Source organism: Vespula pensylvanica, chromosome 22 (genome assembly GCF_014466175.1).
Source record: "Vespula pensylvanica isolate Volc-1 chromosome 22, ASM1446617v1, whole genome shotgun sequence".
NCBI lineage: Eukaryota > Metazoa > Arthropoda > Insecta > Hymenoptera > Vespidae > Vespula > Vespula pensylvanica.
The window spans coordinates 904793-919720 of NC_057706.1; the positions used below are offsets into that span (position 1 = coordinate 904793).

At 28.6% G+C, this 14928-nt stretch overlaps 1 protein-coding gene across 4 annotated transcripts in view; it reads right to left on the minus strand.

Annotated features, from left to right (window-relative positions):
* Positions 1 to 14928, minus strand: part of LOC122636609 (otoferlin) — a 32768-nt gene that overhangs the window by 11271 nt on the left and 6569 nt on the right. For 3 of the 4 annotated variants that reach the window (XM_043828005.1, XM_043828006.1, XM_043828004.1), the window contains exons 3-8: positions 11243 to 11431; positions 8599 to 8879; positions 5131 to 5395; positions 4331 to 4507; positions 3800 to 3862; positions 405 to 489 (exon numbers count right to left, since the gene is read on the minus strand). In XM_043828005.1, coding sequence (XP_043683940.1) covers positions 405 to 489; positions 3800 to 3862; positions 4331 to 4507; positions 5131 to 5395; positions 8599 to 8879; positions 11243 to 11431 — 1060 coding nt within the window. Of the gene's footprint in view, positions 1 to 404; positions 490 to 3799; positions 3863 to 4330; positions 4508 to 5130; positions 5396 to 7676; positions 7814 to 8598; positions 8880 to 11242; positions 11432 to 14928 lie in introns of those variants that run through there. The other variant, XM_043828007.1, reaches the window with a different exon arrangement.

The window sequence follows — 14928 nt, forward strand, 5'->3', positions numbered from 1 at the left end:
TGCCATCGATAAAAAGTACACACATTTGAAATAAAACGAAACAAAAAATAATTTACAATCGGTAATAGACAGTAACAAATATGTAAAATGATCGAATTGAAAATTGTGTGTTTTATTTTATTTACATAATCGACAGAAAGTGCTTGGATATTAAAAAAAAAAAAAAAAAGAAAAGAAAAAAGAGAAATATAAATAAAAAAAAAATATATATATATATATATAAACAGCAAATTGCAAGCAATGACGATGAGAATGACAACGTTTTATAATATATGTTACGAATCGATTTTTATATACGTAAATGAAGATGAAACAGAGATAATATAGAGTAAACAAAAGGAAGATAAAGTTCAAAGTACACATTTAAAAAATTTTAAGGATTTTTTTCTCTGGACAATTTGTACCTGGCTGTGCCCAAACTGTTGCGATGTCTAACTTAAAGCTGCCCAGTGTTAAATTAGCACGCAAGAGATTCCGCGATTGCTGCACCTGCGATATTATATCAAAAGATATTATATCAAACAAAAATCTCCATACTTCACACTTTCTGTCTGTTTTTTTTTTTTTTTTTTTTTATTTCCCCCTTATCTTTTTCTTTTTTCTATTATCCGAAAAAAAAGGTCGTCATTTTTTAACAAATCTTTTTTTAATCACAATAATAATAATAATAATAAAATTCAATATAGATATCTCATTATAAAATCTTTTATACATAATAAATAAAACGATATTATTAAAAAAAAAAAAAAAAAATTCTTATCGAATTAAATCACAGGTGGTTAACTTTTAAAGACTAATCATCATACTTTTCGTTTGATATGCTGATATGATTTTTTGTTTTCCTTTTATGAATATATACATACATATAGATGTATATAAAAAGAACAGATGAGATCGTCGTGTCTCTCTCTCTCACTTACTTTCAACGATTAATAGAAAATTAAAAGATCAGTATTAGCAGTACACGTTTCACATATACACCTCGTAATTTCTTTTTACGATGAACGAGTTCCATTTATTTTCCTGCGACCTGTTAAGCTCGTTTTTCTCGGCCACGTGAGTCGATTCTTGGATCGATCGACGCACAGCTTCGACTTTGAAATAATGAAAGTCATCTGTCTCTTATATTACCAGTGTAAAAATAAATAGAAGAAGAAAAAAGAAAATGGAAAGAGAAATATCAAAAGAAAAAAGAAAAAAGACACCTGTTTTATGAACATTGCCACGAAATTCATACTCGAAGCAATTCTATGGTGAGATAAATAGCCGTATCATATGGGTGTATATATTGATACTGCGTATACATATATATACACACACACATATATATATATGTGCGTGTGTATAGACATTTATGTTCTAGACTATATAGATCTAATGGTATTGTGTACATACTATTGTGCATCAACTACTACATAAACGACTTGGATGCCATGTTTCTCTCTGGTTAATCGACCGATGTTATTGGAATAATGAACATTCTCGAAGAACTCGGAAGTTTATATACATACGTATGTATGTATATAAGTTTATGCATGTGTATAATATAATTAGAGTCCGCGCGTGTGTATATATATATATATATATATATATATGTATGTATGTATGTACAACACTTTTCATCTACATACCACGAACACTTCAAATATCTGCGTTGCTTTTGATGATACCTACAAAAGTATCAAAGGAAGAAAATTGTATTGCCAGAAGTGATATATTTTTACTATTACGACATATACAATTTTGCTAATATTTCCTATAACTTCCTTCTTTATGATTATACGAAAAAATATCGAAATTCGATGAGGATTTTAGAAATATTTTTCAAATAAATTTTTGGAAATAGATAAAGAAGAGAAAAGAACGTTTAAATCTTATTCGCATCTCTATTTTTCTTAAATACTCGAAGGTGTGGTTCCTTCGAAAATAATACGAGTTTATTGTTTGCCCAATTTGGTGGGAAAACCTCGCCCTTATGATCGTAAACCCTTATGGTCGTTTTCTCATGGTTGGCTAATGCAAAATGTAAGTAATGTTCTGCATAAATTATTCGTGTATATATGGCGACTGTTTTTCGTTTGTTCGTCGACTAAATATTTAAAATGAAAATCCCTCAACAGTTGGTATTTTCTCTGTATATCTAACCGACTAGGATTTTCATCTTTACGGCTTTATTTCCCGAGAAGTCTTTTTTATATTTGCCTACTATTGTGTCACTGAGAAATACAGAAAATATTTTTTATTTATAAGTTGAAGAATCAGCAAATATGTATCCCGACGTTCGAAGCATTTCTTTCTATTTATTATACTTAAAATCTCTGGTTTCTTCAACAATCAAAAAATTGATATTCTTTGTCTCGTTTCATCTTTTCTTCTCTCTTTTCTTTTTTTGTAAACTACTAGAATAATAATAATTTGCATGCTAGTAGAATAATGAAAAAAAAAAAAAAAAAATGTATAAATGATCCGTAAATCTCGAAAAGAGATAAGCTTGAAAAAAAAGAAGGAAAAAGAAATTGTTGGTTTATTTAGAATATTGCATTGTTTGGTATGAAACAATTTGTTTCTTTTTCTTTTTTTATTTTCCAAATTTTTTTTTCTATCATCATCTAAAGCAAACAGAGAGATATTTGAAGTGTTTGAGTCAGGTGAAGCGATCTAAACACACATACGTATATCTTCTAGAAATTGTACGAGTATGTCGGTACTCGAGACGGAACAAATAGATAAGAAATATTTTTATTTCTTTCAACGTTTCAAAGAACGTCGTAGAATATGAGAAAATAAAATAAAAAGAAAAAAGAACAAAAAGAAGAGAAGAGAAAAGGAAAAAAGAATGAGTAACGGCTCGGATTATCGTAATATAACGGTAAACCGAGTAAAGAAACGCAAAAGGGAAAAATTCTGCAATCGACAGCTTTCCTTTTGTAGAAAAATAGCTAGGTCAACGGGTCGTAGTTTTATACCTTTGTATAGTACAACTTTTCTTCGAAATGAAATAAATCTTTCGAATTTTCTTTTAAAAGGTATACGATAAGATACGGCTATTATGTTTCTTCAATATAACAAAAAAAGAAAAGATTGAAGAAACTCGTTAATACTTTTTAACTAGTTAAAAAATTAATATTCTTATTATTTCACGATACTGAGAAATTCAGAGAAACAAAGCGTTCATTAATAAAAAAATTTGTTTCCTTTACAAATATGAACGACAACACACGTGAATAGAAACGAAAGGAGCTATTAATAGAACAGATATTTTTTTAATACGTTATAAAAGTCATAGTTTTAATCAGATTTTAATATAGCTTAATATCATGTTGCTAAATGAGTATGTTACATATATTAAAAAAAAAAAAAAAAAAAAAAAGAAAAAGAAGGAGAGAAGAGAAAAGGAAAAAATATATACTTCGAAAGTTAAAATAAAAAATCTAAGTAAATAAAACGTCGAAGTTTCTTCGACGTTAATTTACCACTCGGATTACTACCATACAAAATACTTTCGGTAAATTAACTCTGCAGAATAAGAACTTTCTTCGGGCCGAAAGAAAATTACAGTTCCGTCGGGAGCGAGAAAATGGCAGAGAGAATTCGTTCGGAAATACATCGTATTCGGTTCGAAAGCATTATCGATCTTGTGGGAAAAAAAAAATAATAAAAAAAGAAATAAAAAAGAAATAAAATACGTTCCAACGCTGACTCGTACAAAGACTCGACGACGACGACACTAAATCAAATTAAAGAGAAAAAAAAAAAGAAGAGAAGATAGAAACGATCGGATGTTTTCAAATAAACTTACCGACAACGTGATGATCTTGTCGAAAAGCATCACCGGTGGCATGTGAAAATCGAAGACGAAATACTGCAAAACAATAGAATCTCATTTGAAATAGAATTGCTTTTCTTCCTTTCTCTTTTTTTAAACATCCAACAAAACGATATATCGCAAAACCCCGTAAAACGTAATAATTAAAGAGAAAGGAAATAGACAAGAAATTAACGATGAAAAGTCAAGTAACTCGACGTCCGATAAAAAACATAACGTAGATTCTATTTGAAACTTGTTTAAACTTTCCCCATAAGTTCATTCCGCAGTATCTGCTTCTGTAGTTTGTTCATTATTTACCAAATAGTTTTCATACAAAGAAGCATATTTGTTTTCTCGGTCGAAAAATGGGTTATAAATATCATAAACGTTAGTCGTGAAACTTTTGTGAAGATCTAATATCGAAAGTGTATGAAAAAAAAAAAAAAAAACGAAAGAAAGAAAGAAAGAAAAAGAAAAGGAAATTAAAATCGATAAAATTAAATGAATATTGGATGATCGAACCTCGTTGTAATAAGGACAATTAGTAGATTCCTTGACACTTGTATATTTTCGTTGATCGCCAACTTGAACGCAGACAACTGGATCCATGTTGAGTCCTGCTAATTGTCTCGCTTCTATGATCGTCACGCATACTTGATAATCTTGAGCTTTCAAAGCTCCTTGAGCAGCGTCATGGGTCTGGAAAATATTTAATTATACGCTATCTTATTATTATTATTATTATTATTATTATTACTACTATTTTTTTTTATTCTTTTTTCTTTGATAAGTCGAGAAAACTGTCTCTAATAAAAACAGAGACATAGTTAAATTCAAACGAGATTAGTTAATACGTAACGAGAGAAAATCAAATGAAATAAAGGGAAAGGGGGGAAAAAGGGATGGTTTCTCTTAAGTCATCTTACGCGTTCGAGTTTCGCAATAACACTCTCACGTCGTAATTCTCACGTTTTAAACGTACGGAAATACACGAAGGATTTAGCAAAGTAGTCTCACTCGAAACGAGTGAAAATGGAACAACTGTAAATCTCTAAAGTCTCCTTCTGCCATGAGCTTTCTGTCAGCCTATACTGTGTTTTCGTTTAAATCTCAATACGTTTGTTGAGAACCTATGAAAATATTTTTTTCTCCAATGTGATATCCACTTATCGATTATCTTTTCGGACATATTAATTTTTTAATTTAAAAATGTCAAAGTAATGAATTAAAAAGGAAAAGGAAAATAATTCATTTTTGTGTATAATTAAAATTACAAATTGATTCATTCATTCGTTTGAAATTATCAATGATAATCATTCTACCTTTGGTTTAGGTTTCTTCACTGTCTTTATAACCATAGAATCATCTTGTTCGATATTTATACTCGGTTGACTCTCGTTATCGGATGCGTTGGTTTCAAGAGAGGTCATAGAATTTGTCCTAGAAGGTTCGTTTGATGTCGGACAGCTTGAATCTCTTCCATCGATAAGTTCCTTAGTCTCCGAATTGCTGTCGCAAGATCTAGCTCTCGGTGGTCTCTGTTTCCCCAACTTCATAAAAGATCTCATGCTTTTCAACGTCGAGTTTCTATGAACAGAGTTTTTCCGTGTTTTTTTTTTTTTTCTTTTTTCTATTTTTTGTTCCAGCAAGATCCTCAAGTCTCGAAAGGAACGTTATTATAAAGCCTGCGATGATTACAATCGTACTAAACGAAAATTATATTTGACATGAAAATTCTTTTCTTCTCTTTTGAAAGAAAAGAAAATCTCATTATTTTTCTTGTTAAAAGAAAATATAATAATTAAATTTCGAATTGCTTTGAAATTCTTCTTTCTTTCTGTCAAACGTTTCTTTATAACTCGGACATATTTTTTTTTAAATATCATCGTTATATTTTTCTCTTTTTCTTTTTTATTTTTCTTTTTAAGCGTACAAACGTTGAAAACAAAAATTAAAAATTAAAGGGAACGATCGTACGATATATTTAAAAACGATCACCATGTATTTCATTAATGTTGAAATTTAAAATGACTTTATCAATTTAAAACAGTATCAATTAAACTATTTCAACTTTCGATTAAATTAACGTTGCAAACATATCAAAAATTCCAATTAGAGTGAAGGTTTATCAACAAGACTTGATTGAAAGTTATATCTATGTGATAAAGTAAAATGGTTAATTCGAACTTTTCGTTTTTTCATTTTTCATAAAGATATTAGTAATTATTCGTATACATCGTTTAAAGTAAAATCGTTCAATCATTTAGTTAAATCGTATAAAACTTTTATATATGGCGGATTAAAACGTATTGCAGATAATATTTCATATTTCATATCCTTGAAAAATATTTTGTGTAAAAAAAGAAGAATTCATTTCCGATCTCGATCATTTAATTCGATTTTAGAAAAACAAAATTAGCTTAAATGAATTATTCGATTAAACCGTAGATAAAATTACACATTGTATTTAAACCCATCGGTATCCCTACCTCATAATTCATACCAAAATGCAAATTGGATTCGCTTTTGCTCGTAAACAGTAAACTTGTTTCTGTTGCAATCGTAAAAGAATCGTTTAAGCGTGTGTGTGTGTGTATACACAGATATGTCTATTTTACTACGATGACGATAAGTATAAAAATAAAATTATTTTATAATCAACCGAGTTTCCAATAAATATATCAAGCTGATTCATATTGATATTGATATATATATATATATATATATATATATATATACATATATCAAATAAAAAGTTTATTAAAAAAAAATAGATAAATAAAATATTACGTATCCGATATATTGATAAGCAGAAAAATAGTTTAGCCGGCGTTCTTGGTCTCTATTTTTTCTTTTTCTAATCAACATTAATAAAAAAAAAAATAAAAATAAAAATAATAAAAATTGAATGGATCGTCGAAAATAGGAGTACATTCATTATCCTGCGTAATATAAAGGATCACGCAAATAAATTATTGTCCGATAAGCTCGTGTCGATTAATTATTTTAACGAAGATCGAATTATCTTCCCTCTTATAGGTCATAAACTTCTTCGGTCGTATCTAATGGATCATTACCGGAGTAAATCGTAATGAGCATCGTGAAATCGTATCAATGAATGGTGATGTCGTTAATTAATCGCATTAAAAAAATAAATTATTCGCACGTTATCGAAGCTAATCGAATTACGCTGAAAAAAAGAAGAGAGAAAAAAAGAGAGAAAATTGAAAGAGAGAGAGAGAGAGGGAGAGACAGAGAGAGAGAGAAAGAGAGAGAGAGAGAGAGAGAGAGAGAGAGAGAGAGAGAAAGAGAGAGAAAGAAAAAAAGTGAAAACAGAAAGTGCATATAAGTCTCTGCTTTCTCGCATAATTTCGCTAACGAATCTCGACGTAATGACGAGAGAAATTAGAACGTCTTTTTTACGTGTCATTTATTCTCTTCTTAACAGCGAACGTCTTAAATAAGAAATCGTGTGGCAGATATATTTCTCTCTCTTTTTTTCTCGTGTCAGATGAATCTTTTTTCATTATCATAAAAGTAATAATTTTTCACGTTTCGTATATTAAAACCACTTCGTTATGTATCTATTATGTCACTCTATTATGTACATTCTATAATAACATTATATATATATATATATATATGTATGTATGTATATGTATATCATATATAAACTAACTAATTCATAAATGAAGAATAAAGAACTTTCCGAAGCGTACAAATTATATCAAATTAATTATTATTATTAATAATTATAATAAAGACACATCTCTCTATAAATTACGTAGTCTCATCTTTGAACTGTGGGGAATTGCATTTGACGTGCCATACACTTTACGCATTTCAATTGAAATAATAGAATATTTACCTACATACTTGCACGCGCACATATACACATATGTCTATTACATTATGTACATTTCTATGTAAGTTTAATTGGAAATGTCAACGATCAAACATGCACATACAATGAATATCCCGTATCGACACATAACACAGAAATCGTAACTTTACTGATTGTTTGTCTTCTCTCGTTTGAAATTAATTATAAAAGACCTTAACACATGTCCTTTATCCTAGACATACATAACATTGGTGTCGTTTTTTATCTTCATTTATCACGCCTTCCCTCTCTCTCTCTCTCTTTATTTTTCCAGACGAATCTGTTTTTCTCGCTTATTAATATTTTCCAAGAGACTGCTATTTTTTTCTTTTTTTGTTTCCTTTCCTTTCACTCAAGTCAACTCGTTGCAGTCATGTTAATTGATTTCCAGAGATTCAATGAAGTCGAAAGAAAAGAATTTATTCTCTCGTAGGAATAATTAATACTTCTCAAAGAGTAAAAATATTGAAAATTATAAAGACAATGATAACAATAACAATAACAATAACAATAACAATAATAATAATAATAAAATTTTTCAGTAATTACTACTGCCCCCAAGATAAATGATAACCGAGAAGTACAATTTGAAGAATGTTCGCTGTATATTTTCAAAGAATCTTGCTGAAGCTTGTAAAAAAAAAAAAAAGAAAAAAAAGAAAAATGACAAAAGAGAGAGAAAATATAATAATGATGATATTATAACGAGATGACGATAATAGTAACGAGATGAAAGAAACTCGATCCATTCAATTCGTATCCTTTAATTCAAGAATATAAAATTCTTTTTCGAAAGAAGTTTTTTTGGAAAAAGAATTTTATTGTAAGTATGTGAGTGCTACTGAATAGATAAGCAGATATATTCATGCAGATATATCTTCTTTCATGTTATCATTTCCATAGATACCTCTTACGATCCGGTGATTTTTCTCCTGTTGACATAGAGCTTCCCCTTTGTAAGAAACCCTTTTTACTGATTTTCTCTTCCGTATGCCAAGAACCTCTTCTTTTGCTACTTCCACCACCACTCCCACTACTATTCGCTTGTTCAAGACTTCTTTCGAGATTGGCAATGTTCTGTTCGATATCGATCAACATCTGTTGCTCGTCCTCCATCACGTCTGATATCGCATAAGAGCTGCTACTTCCATCAGGTATATTATATCGTATTTCAAAACAGACCATGGCCTAGATATTTATGAAACGAATAAAAAGACACTTAATAAGAAATTCGATTAAATTGTTATTATTATATATATATATATTCTTTCTCTCTTTTTTTCTTTTTTTTTATGTTATCTTTTTTCATTCTACGTATAGAAAAAAAAAAGAAAGACAGAGAGAGAAGGAGAGAGAAGTCACTCCCAAATTATTTTTTCTATCCATTTTGAAATATCGTGAAATTTTTTGAAATTAAACAGAGGATATTTCTATGTTCCAATAAATTCAAAAAATTCACGAGTCGATAAAGATTTTCAATTAACAACGTTATATTTTAGTTCACATCACGTTTAACTAACAGACAATCAATACGACGAGCGACAACGACTGTCCGTCGTCACTGAAAATTCAAATCTATTTTAACGCAGCACGAACAAAATCTCCGATCTATATGATTTTGAAATATTTCAATTTTAAGAATATACGTATATAAACTCGTGCGTTAGAACTTAAAACGCATAATAACAGACAATGGTGATTAACGATATTTTTTTAAAAACCCGAGAAAATAATATTTAACGTCATCATGCGATCGTTCTCTCCTCTCTCTCTCTCTCTCTCTCTCACTCTCTCTCTTTCTCTGCTACTCGTGAATAAAAACTGAAAAAGATAATAAAAAATGCATGAATCTTTAGTTAATAGAAACGTCGAGGACGTTAATTACAAAACTATCTAGGCGTGAGCAGCTTATTAGTTGACGATACTGCGTGTTAAACGTCTTTCACACGGACCTTCGATTATCATATTAATTCTACTATAAAATTTTCACACTCTGAAATTATAATGATATTCTTTCGCACGAGTTTTCGCATACGTTTTCTTTCCTTTTTTTCCTTCGCCTTCTTTTTCTCCTTTTAATAGTAGCATAAAATTTAAAATAGCTTTCGATTTTTCATTCATATTTCCATTCCAAGTTATCGCAGTATATTCTCGTTTCTCGATCGCATATCGCCTTTCGTGTGTGAAAGGAACTTAAAGTTTCATTATCCAGTGAAATATACTTTCGTAAAGACGATAGGTACTTTTAAAAAAGCGTTGCAACGAACGTAAACGATATCGCAAATGTACTTTTCAAACAAACTAGCGTAACAACGTTAACACGGCACTTCTGTATTTTCCTTCGGTTTCTTGACATTGTTTCGAAAGATAAGTAAGTACTATTCTCGTTAGTGAAATGAGTACGTTGAAGCTACTTTAAAATATAAAATTTCAAAGATATACAGAGATAGTAGAGTCTTTCGTGAAATAGAAAGTTGTACACATTCATAATTTTTTCTTTTCTTCTTCTTTTTTTTTTTTTCACTGACGCTCTACTGAAACAAGTTAAGTAATATCATCTCACGCATATATATGCGTCAGTAATTACGAAATTTATCTACGTGAAAGTATTTATGAAATTGTATTTATTACTCATTTTATTCTACGTCGATTTACGTTATAAAATACAAACAAACAAAAAAATAAGAAAATGAAATAAAGAGGACGTAATATATTTGGATAATATCTTAAAGCGAGCTTCATAATTATTGGCTCAAATAAATTTATATTTTTTTAAATCTCCAATTTCTTTTTTAATATCGATAATAATAGAAATAATTAATGATGCAAACATTCGAACGAACGAACTCGATATTACGAAGGATATTTAACGATCTACCAATTATGAGAAAAATATTATCTGTCTATATACATACAGAATTCGAATTTTTTATTCGTTTCTTTGATAAAAGTATGCAAATATTTGCAAGAGAAAAAAGAAAGGATTGAATTTGGTCCTACGTTAAATAAATGAGCTGGAAGGAGGAGGAAAAAAAGAAATAGAAAAAAAGGAAAACAAGAAAAAAGAAAACATACGTAGCTGTAAATTGTATATGAAGTTTGAGTTACCGTGTTGCTTCTGGCGTTGAGATAGCTAAGAAAAGTACACCGACGGAATAAAACACGAATTTTATTTTACCTGTACTTCATCTGTAATATCAAACGATAATAGCTTTTAAAATGTTACAAAAAAAAAAACATATATATATATATATATATATGTTTCGTATCGTCTTTACGAAATCATGCGTTAACTCGTAACAATAAAAAATATTATACTCTTGAGAAATTTTTCATTAACATGTACCTCGTTAATTGTAACAATTATTATCCATTTCGTAATAAACTTTTTACTTTGTTTCATTATTTCTTTTAAAACTCGGTCAATGAAAAATAAAAAAGAAAATAGAAATAATTTTTGAAATATTTCAAGGATATTAAATTTGAAGACTTTTGGATAAAAAATATAAAGATCGTTTATATTTTTTAAAGATCGATAATTAGGATCGTACCGGTAATGGCTTGTTATTGAGATCGACCAAAGAATCTGTAATAACGATGTGACCTTCTCGTACCACCGTTTGCAGGATTAGACCGTATTTTGCTAGGGTCCTCTCCGTTCTGAGAACTCCTCGAGATACTACGGATAATTCGAGCGTTTCCGTTTCCTCAACGGGTCGTCCCAAATTCCATGTAAAGCTCTGAAATCCAATATAAGAAAAAGTATTATGAATTAAATTCGATCTAAACTTATCTATAAAAACGATCGAATTAAAAATTTTTATTTATTGTCTCTCCATGGATATAGTATTTATTAAAAAAAAAAAAAAATGAAAGAATTCGGAACGAACAGACGAAGTAAAAAAAAAAAAAAAAAAGAAGAAAAGGGAAGAAAATTTTTTCGCCCGACAAAATATCTGATCAAATGAAATTTCTAATTGCATTAATCATTTCTACGAGCTCATTCTACCGTTTTATAACCATATTGAAATTTTTCAATATTGCGATATTGAAATAATAGGAACTATATCATTTCCGACGCGATGAAGCATTGCATATGCATTCGATCGACATTATTCGTTTCACAATCAAAAGACTCACGTTTCTCTGGTTTACAAATATTACATATGTATTTCATTTGACCGAGTAGATAACACACACTTTATCGTATACAGACGAAATTGCTTTTTTCGCCCTGATAGGATATATAAAAGAAGAGAAAAGAAAAAAAAAAGATGAAGAAAAAGAAGGAAAGGAAAAAAAGGGAAAAGAAACGAGAAAAAATATAGCATAATTTTATTCCCCTTGACATACTATATCAAAAAAGAAAAAGAAAAGAAAAAAAGAGAGAAAAAGAGAGAGAGAAAAACAGAGAGAGGGAGAGAAAGAAAGAGAGATAGAGAGAAAGAGAGAGAGAGAGAGAGAGAGAGAGAGAGATAATCTTGAAATCGGTCACGTAATTTCTGCCAGAGGCTTGGCACGAATAAAACACACACACACATATGTATGTATGTATGTATGTATGTATGTATGTATGTATATAAGTATATATGTATCTATATATGTATGAGAAATTTATTTTGAGTATTTTATTTACCGATAAATTGCGTGTGTAGCGCCATTTTAAATATAAGGAGATAAAGATCGCCGAGTGAATTTTTATGCATAGCACTCTTTAACGAAAAAAGAAATGTTTTTTTTTTTTTTCCAATTAATTCAAGAAAAAGAAAAGAAAAAAGAAAGATTAGGAATGATAAAAATTTTGTAGTTCGTAACAATAAGATCGTAAAAATTTTCCTACTCGTTTTTCTGTCATGAATTATCTACAAAATATCTAATAGATATTTATTTATATTTAATACACGAGATTATGCAGAATTCAAGGAAAAAGAAAAAGAAATTAATGTTCAATGTATTTTAAATAATGCTACGTACGCGTTAAATAAAATTTAAGAAAGTTAATTAAAATTACGTAAAGAATATTGATATTAGTTTATATATGCGAATGACTAATATAAAGAAATCTTTTTTTCTAATTTCTACGAAAGAACAAACGAATAAATAAATAAATCATTTATTAAACTGTAAAGATGTATTTTACGCTTATAGCTTATAATTTACTAACGACGTGCAAGGAGAAAGATAAAATTTGTTAAGTCATATCAACACCATAAAATCCGTAATTACTATACCCGTATAGATGCAATACCTATAAGTAACATAATAGCATCATCCTTGTCCCTGTATTGATAGTTGTAAAGATGATTTATCATCTTTAGTTGACTCACGTTAATAAAGTTATTAAAAGGTCTAATGCAATAGGTCACTGGAATCACATTTCTTTAATGCTAAGAAACGTGTTCATGGAATAATAAATAAAAAATCCTAAAAATAATAAAAAGACGACATTAACATATTATGCAATTAACATAATTAATATTCGATGAAAAATAACAAATACTTTCCTTCGTGTTTTTTTTTTCAAACAACAAAAAAATATGTCATAGCGTTTATCTTTCGATGCTTAAGTGCAGTTATGTGCACTCAGCTTTTATTAAAAAAAAAAAAAAAAAAAAAAAAAAAAAAGAAAGAAAGAAAAAAAATGTTGACTTTGTCGAAAAGAAATATGTATTCCGTTTGATTTCTTTTACTTTAAATAATTAAAGAAGAGAAAAAGAGGTCATCGAGAGGAGTGTTTTATATATACCATATATATTCGCATTTTTTGCGAACTTTTTATAATATAAATTCTCGTCATTTTCCATTAATTAATATTTTAATATCCATTAATATTCTAGACATATTTAATTTAGAAACTTATTTTTTCCATTGATTATGAAATATTAAACTCGTTTACAATAGATAATGCATTTTTGTCAAGCATCCTATATATATTATCTATCTAATAACAAAATAATAAATATAAGTATATAATAAATAATTATCTGAATGTAGATATAATTAAATAATATTTAGTAGTATTAGAGATAGTATTAAATAATTATGGTTTCACTGAACCATGAAAATATGAATTGTATTAAATATTAATTCGATTCGATAAATAATAAATACCGTAATAATTATAAAGGCCTTGTATGATAAATTAAAGCCGTTTTCGGGATAAACGTATTAAAATACGAATAATAATCCTTTGTTAGTAAAATATATATAGATAGAAAGAGAATAAAAGAGAGATTACTCGTTGATTTCTTTTAATAAGGAGAACATACGTGACTCGATTTACAAATTTAGCTAACATTTTTTGTAAAAATATAATATCGTTGTAAAAGTAACAAATCGGAAACGATGCAATATTCGACTGTTGAAACAAAATTTTTATTGCAATTCTATTATACTACTTTAGTATTTATAGAAATAAATAATGTTTATCGCGACAATAAATCATTTAAATCTTGAAATCGTGTCCTCGATCCGATTCTACTTCATTATATATTTTTTTATATTTTATTTTTTTGCCGTTTTTTACCCAACTATTACGTCATCGTCATCACAAAAAAAATATTATAATATAGAAAAGGATTTCAATTGCATTTCATTTCTTTTTTTCTTACTACTTCTCTTTTTTTCTTCTTCTTCTTCTTTCTTTTTACTTTGTTTTTCTAATTTCGTTCTATACGAAATATGGCATAGCTACTATATATTCATATGGGTGGAGAAGTATTTATATAATATAAGGAGTTATATGTCTATATATTTATTGATTTATTTATATATTCCCTGCCTAAGCTAGTACATAGTCAGTTTCCTTCAAAGTCTTCTGCTTGTCATAAAGACGAGGGTTACTTCAAGTTAAAGAATCGAAGTTAAAATGTATGCTAATAACTTCGTACGAATCTAACGATTAGTTATTAAACAATAAAAAAAGCAAGAAACAATGATAATCGAGAAAAGAAGGAAAAGAAAGAGAGAAAACCTTTCTCTTCCCTAAAATATCCCAAAGAAAAGAATCAATTACCCTCGAGTATGTTTTTTCCGAGAAAAAAAAAAAAGAAAGAATTCTGCAATTTTTTAAATTGAAAATCCTTTCATCGTAATTGATTTGGAGCACTTCGTAAATTCATTTTATATTTATTTAGAAGAAAGTTTATCGCTGATAGAATCGATCTCTAAACCATCGATATTTTAAGATTACATGCGGGAAAGTACAATACGATTTAACTGTTGCTTCATCGTATCC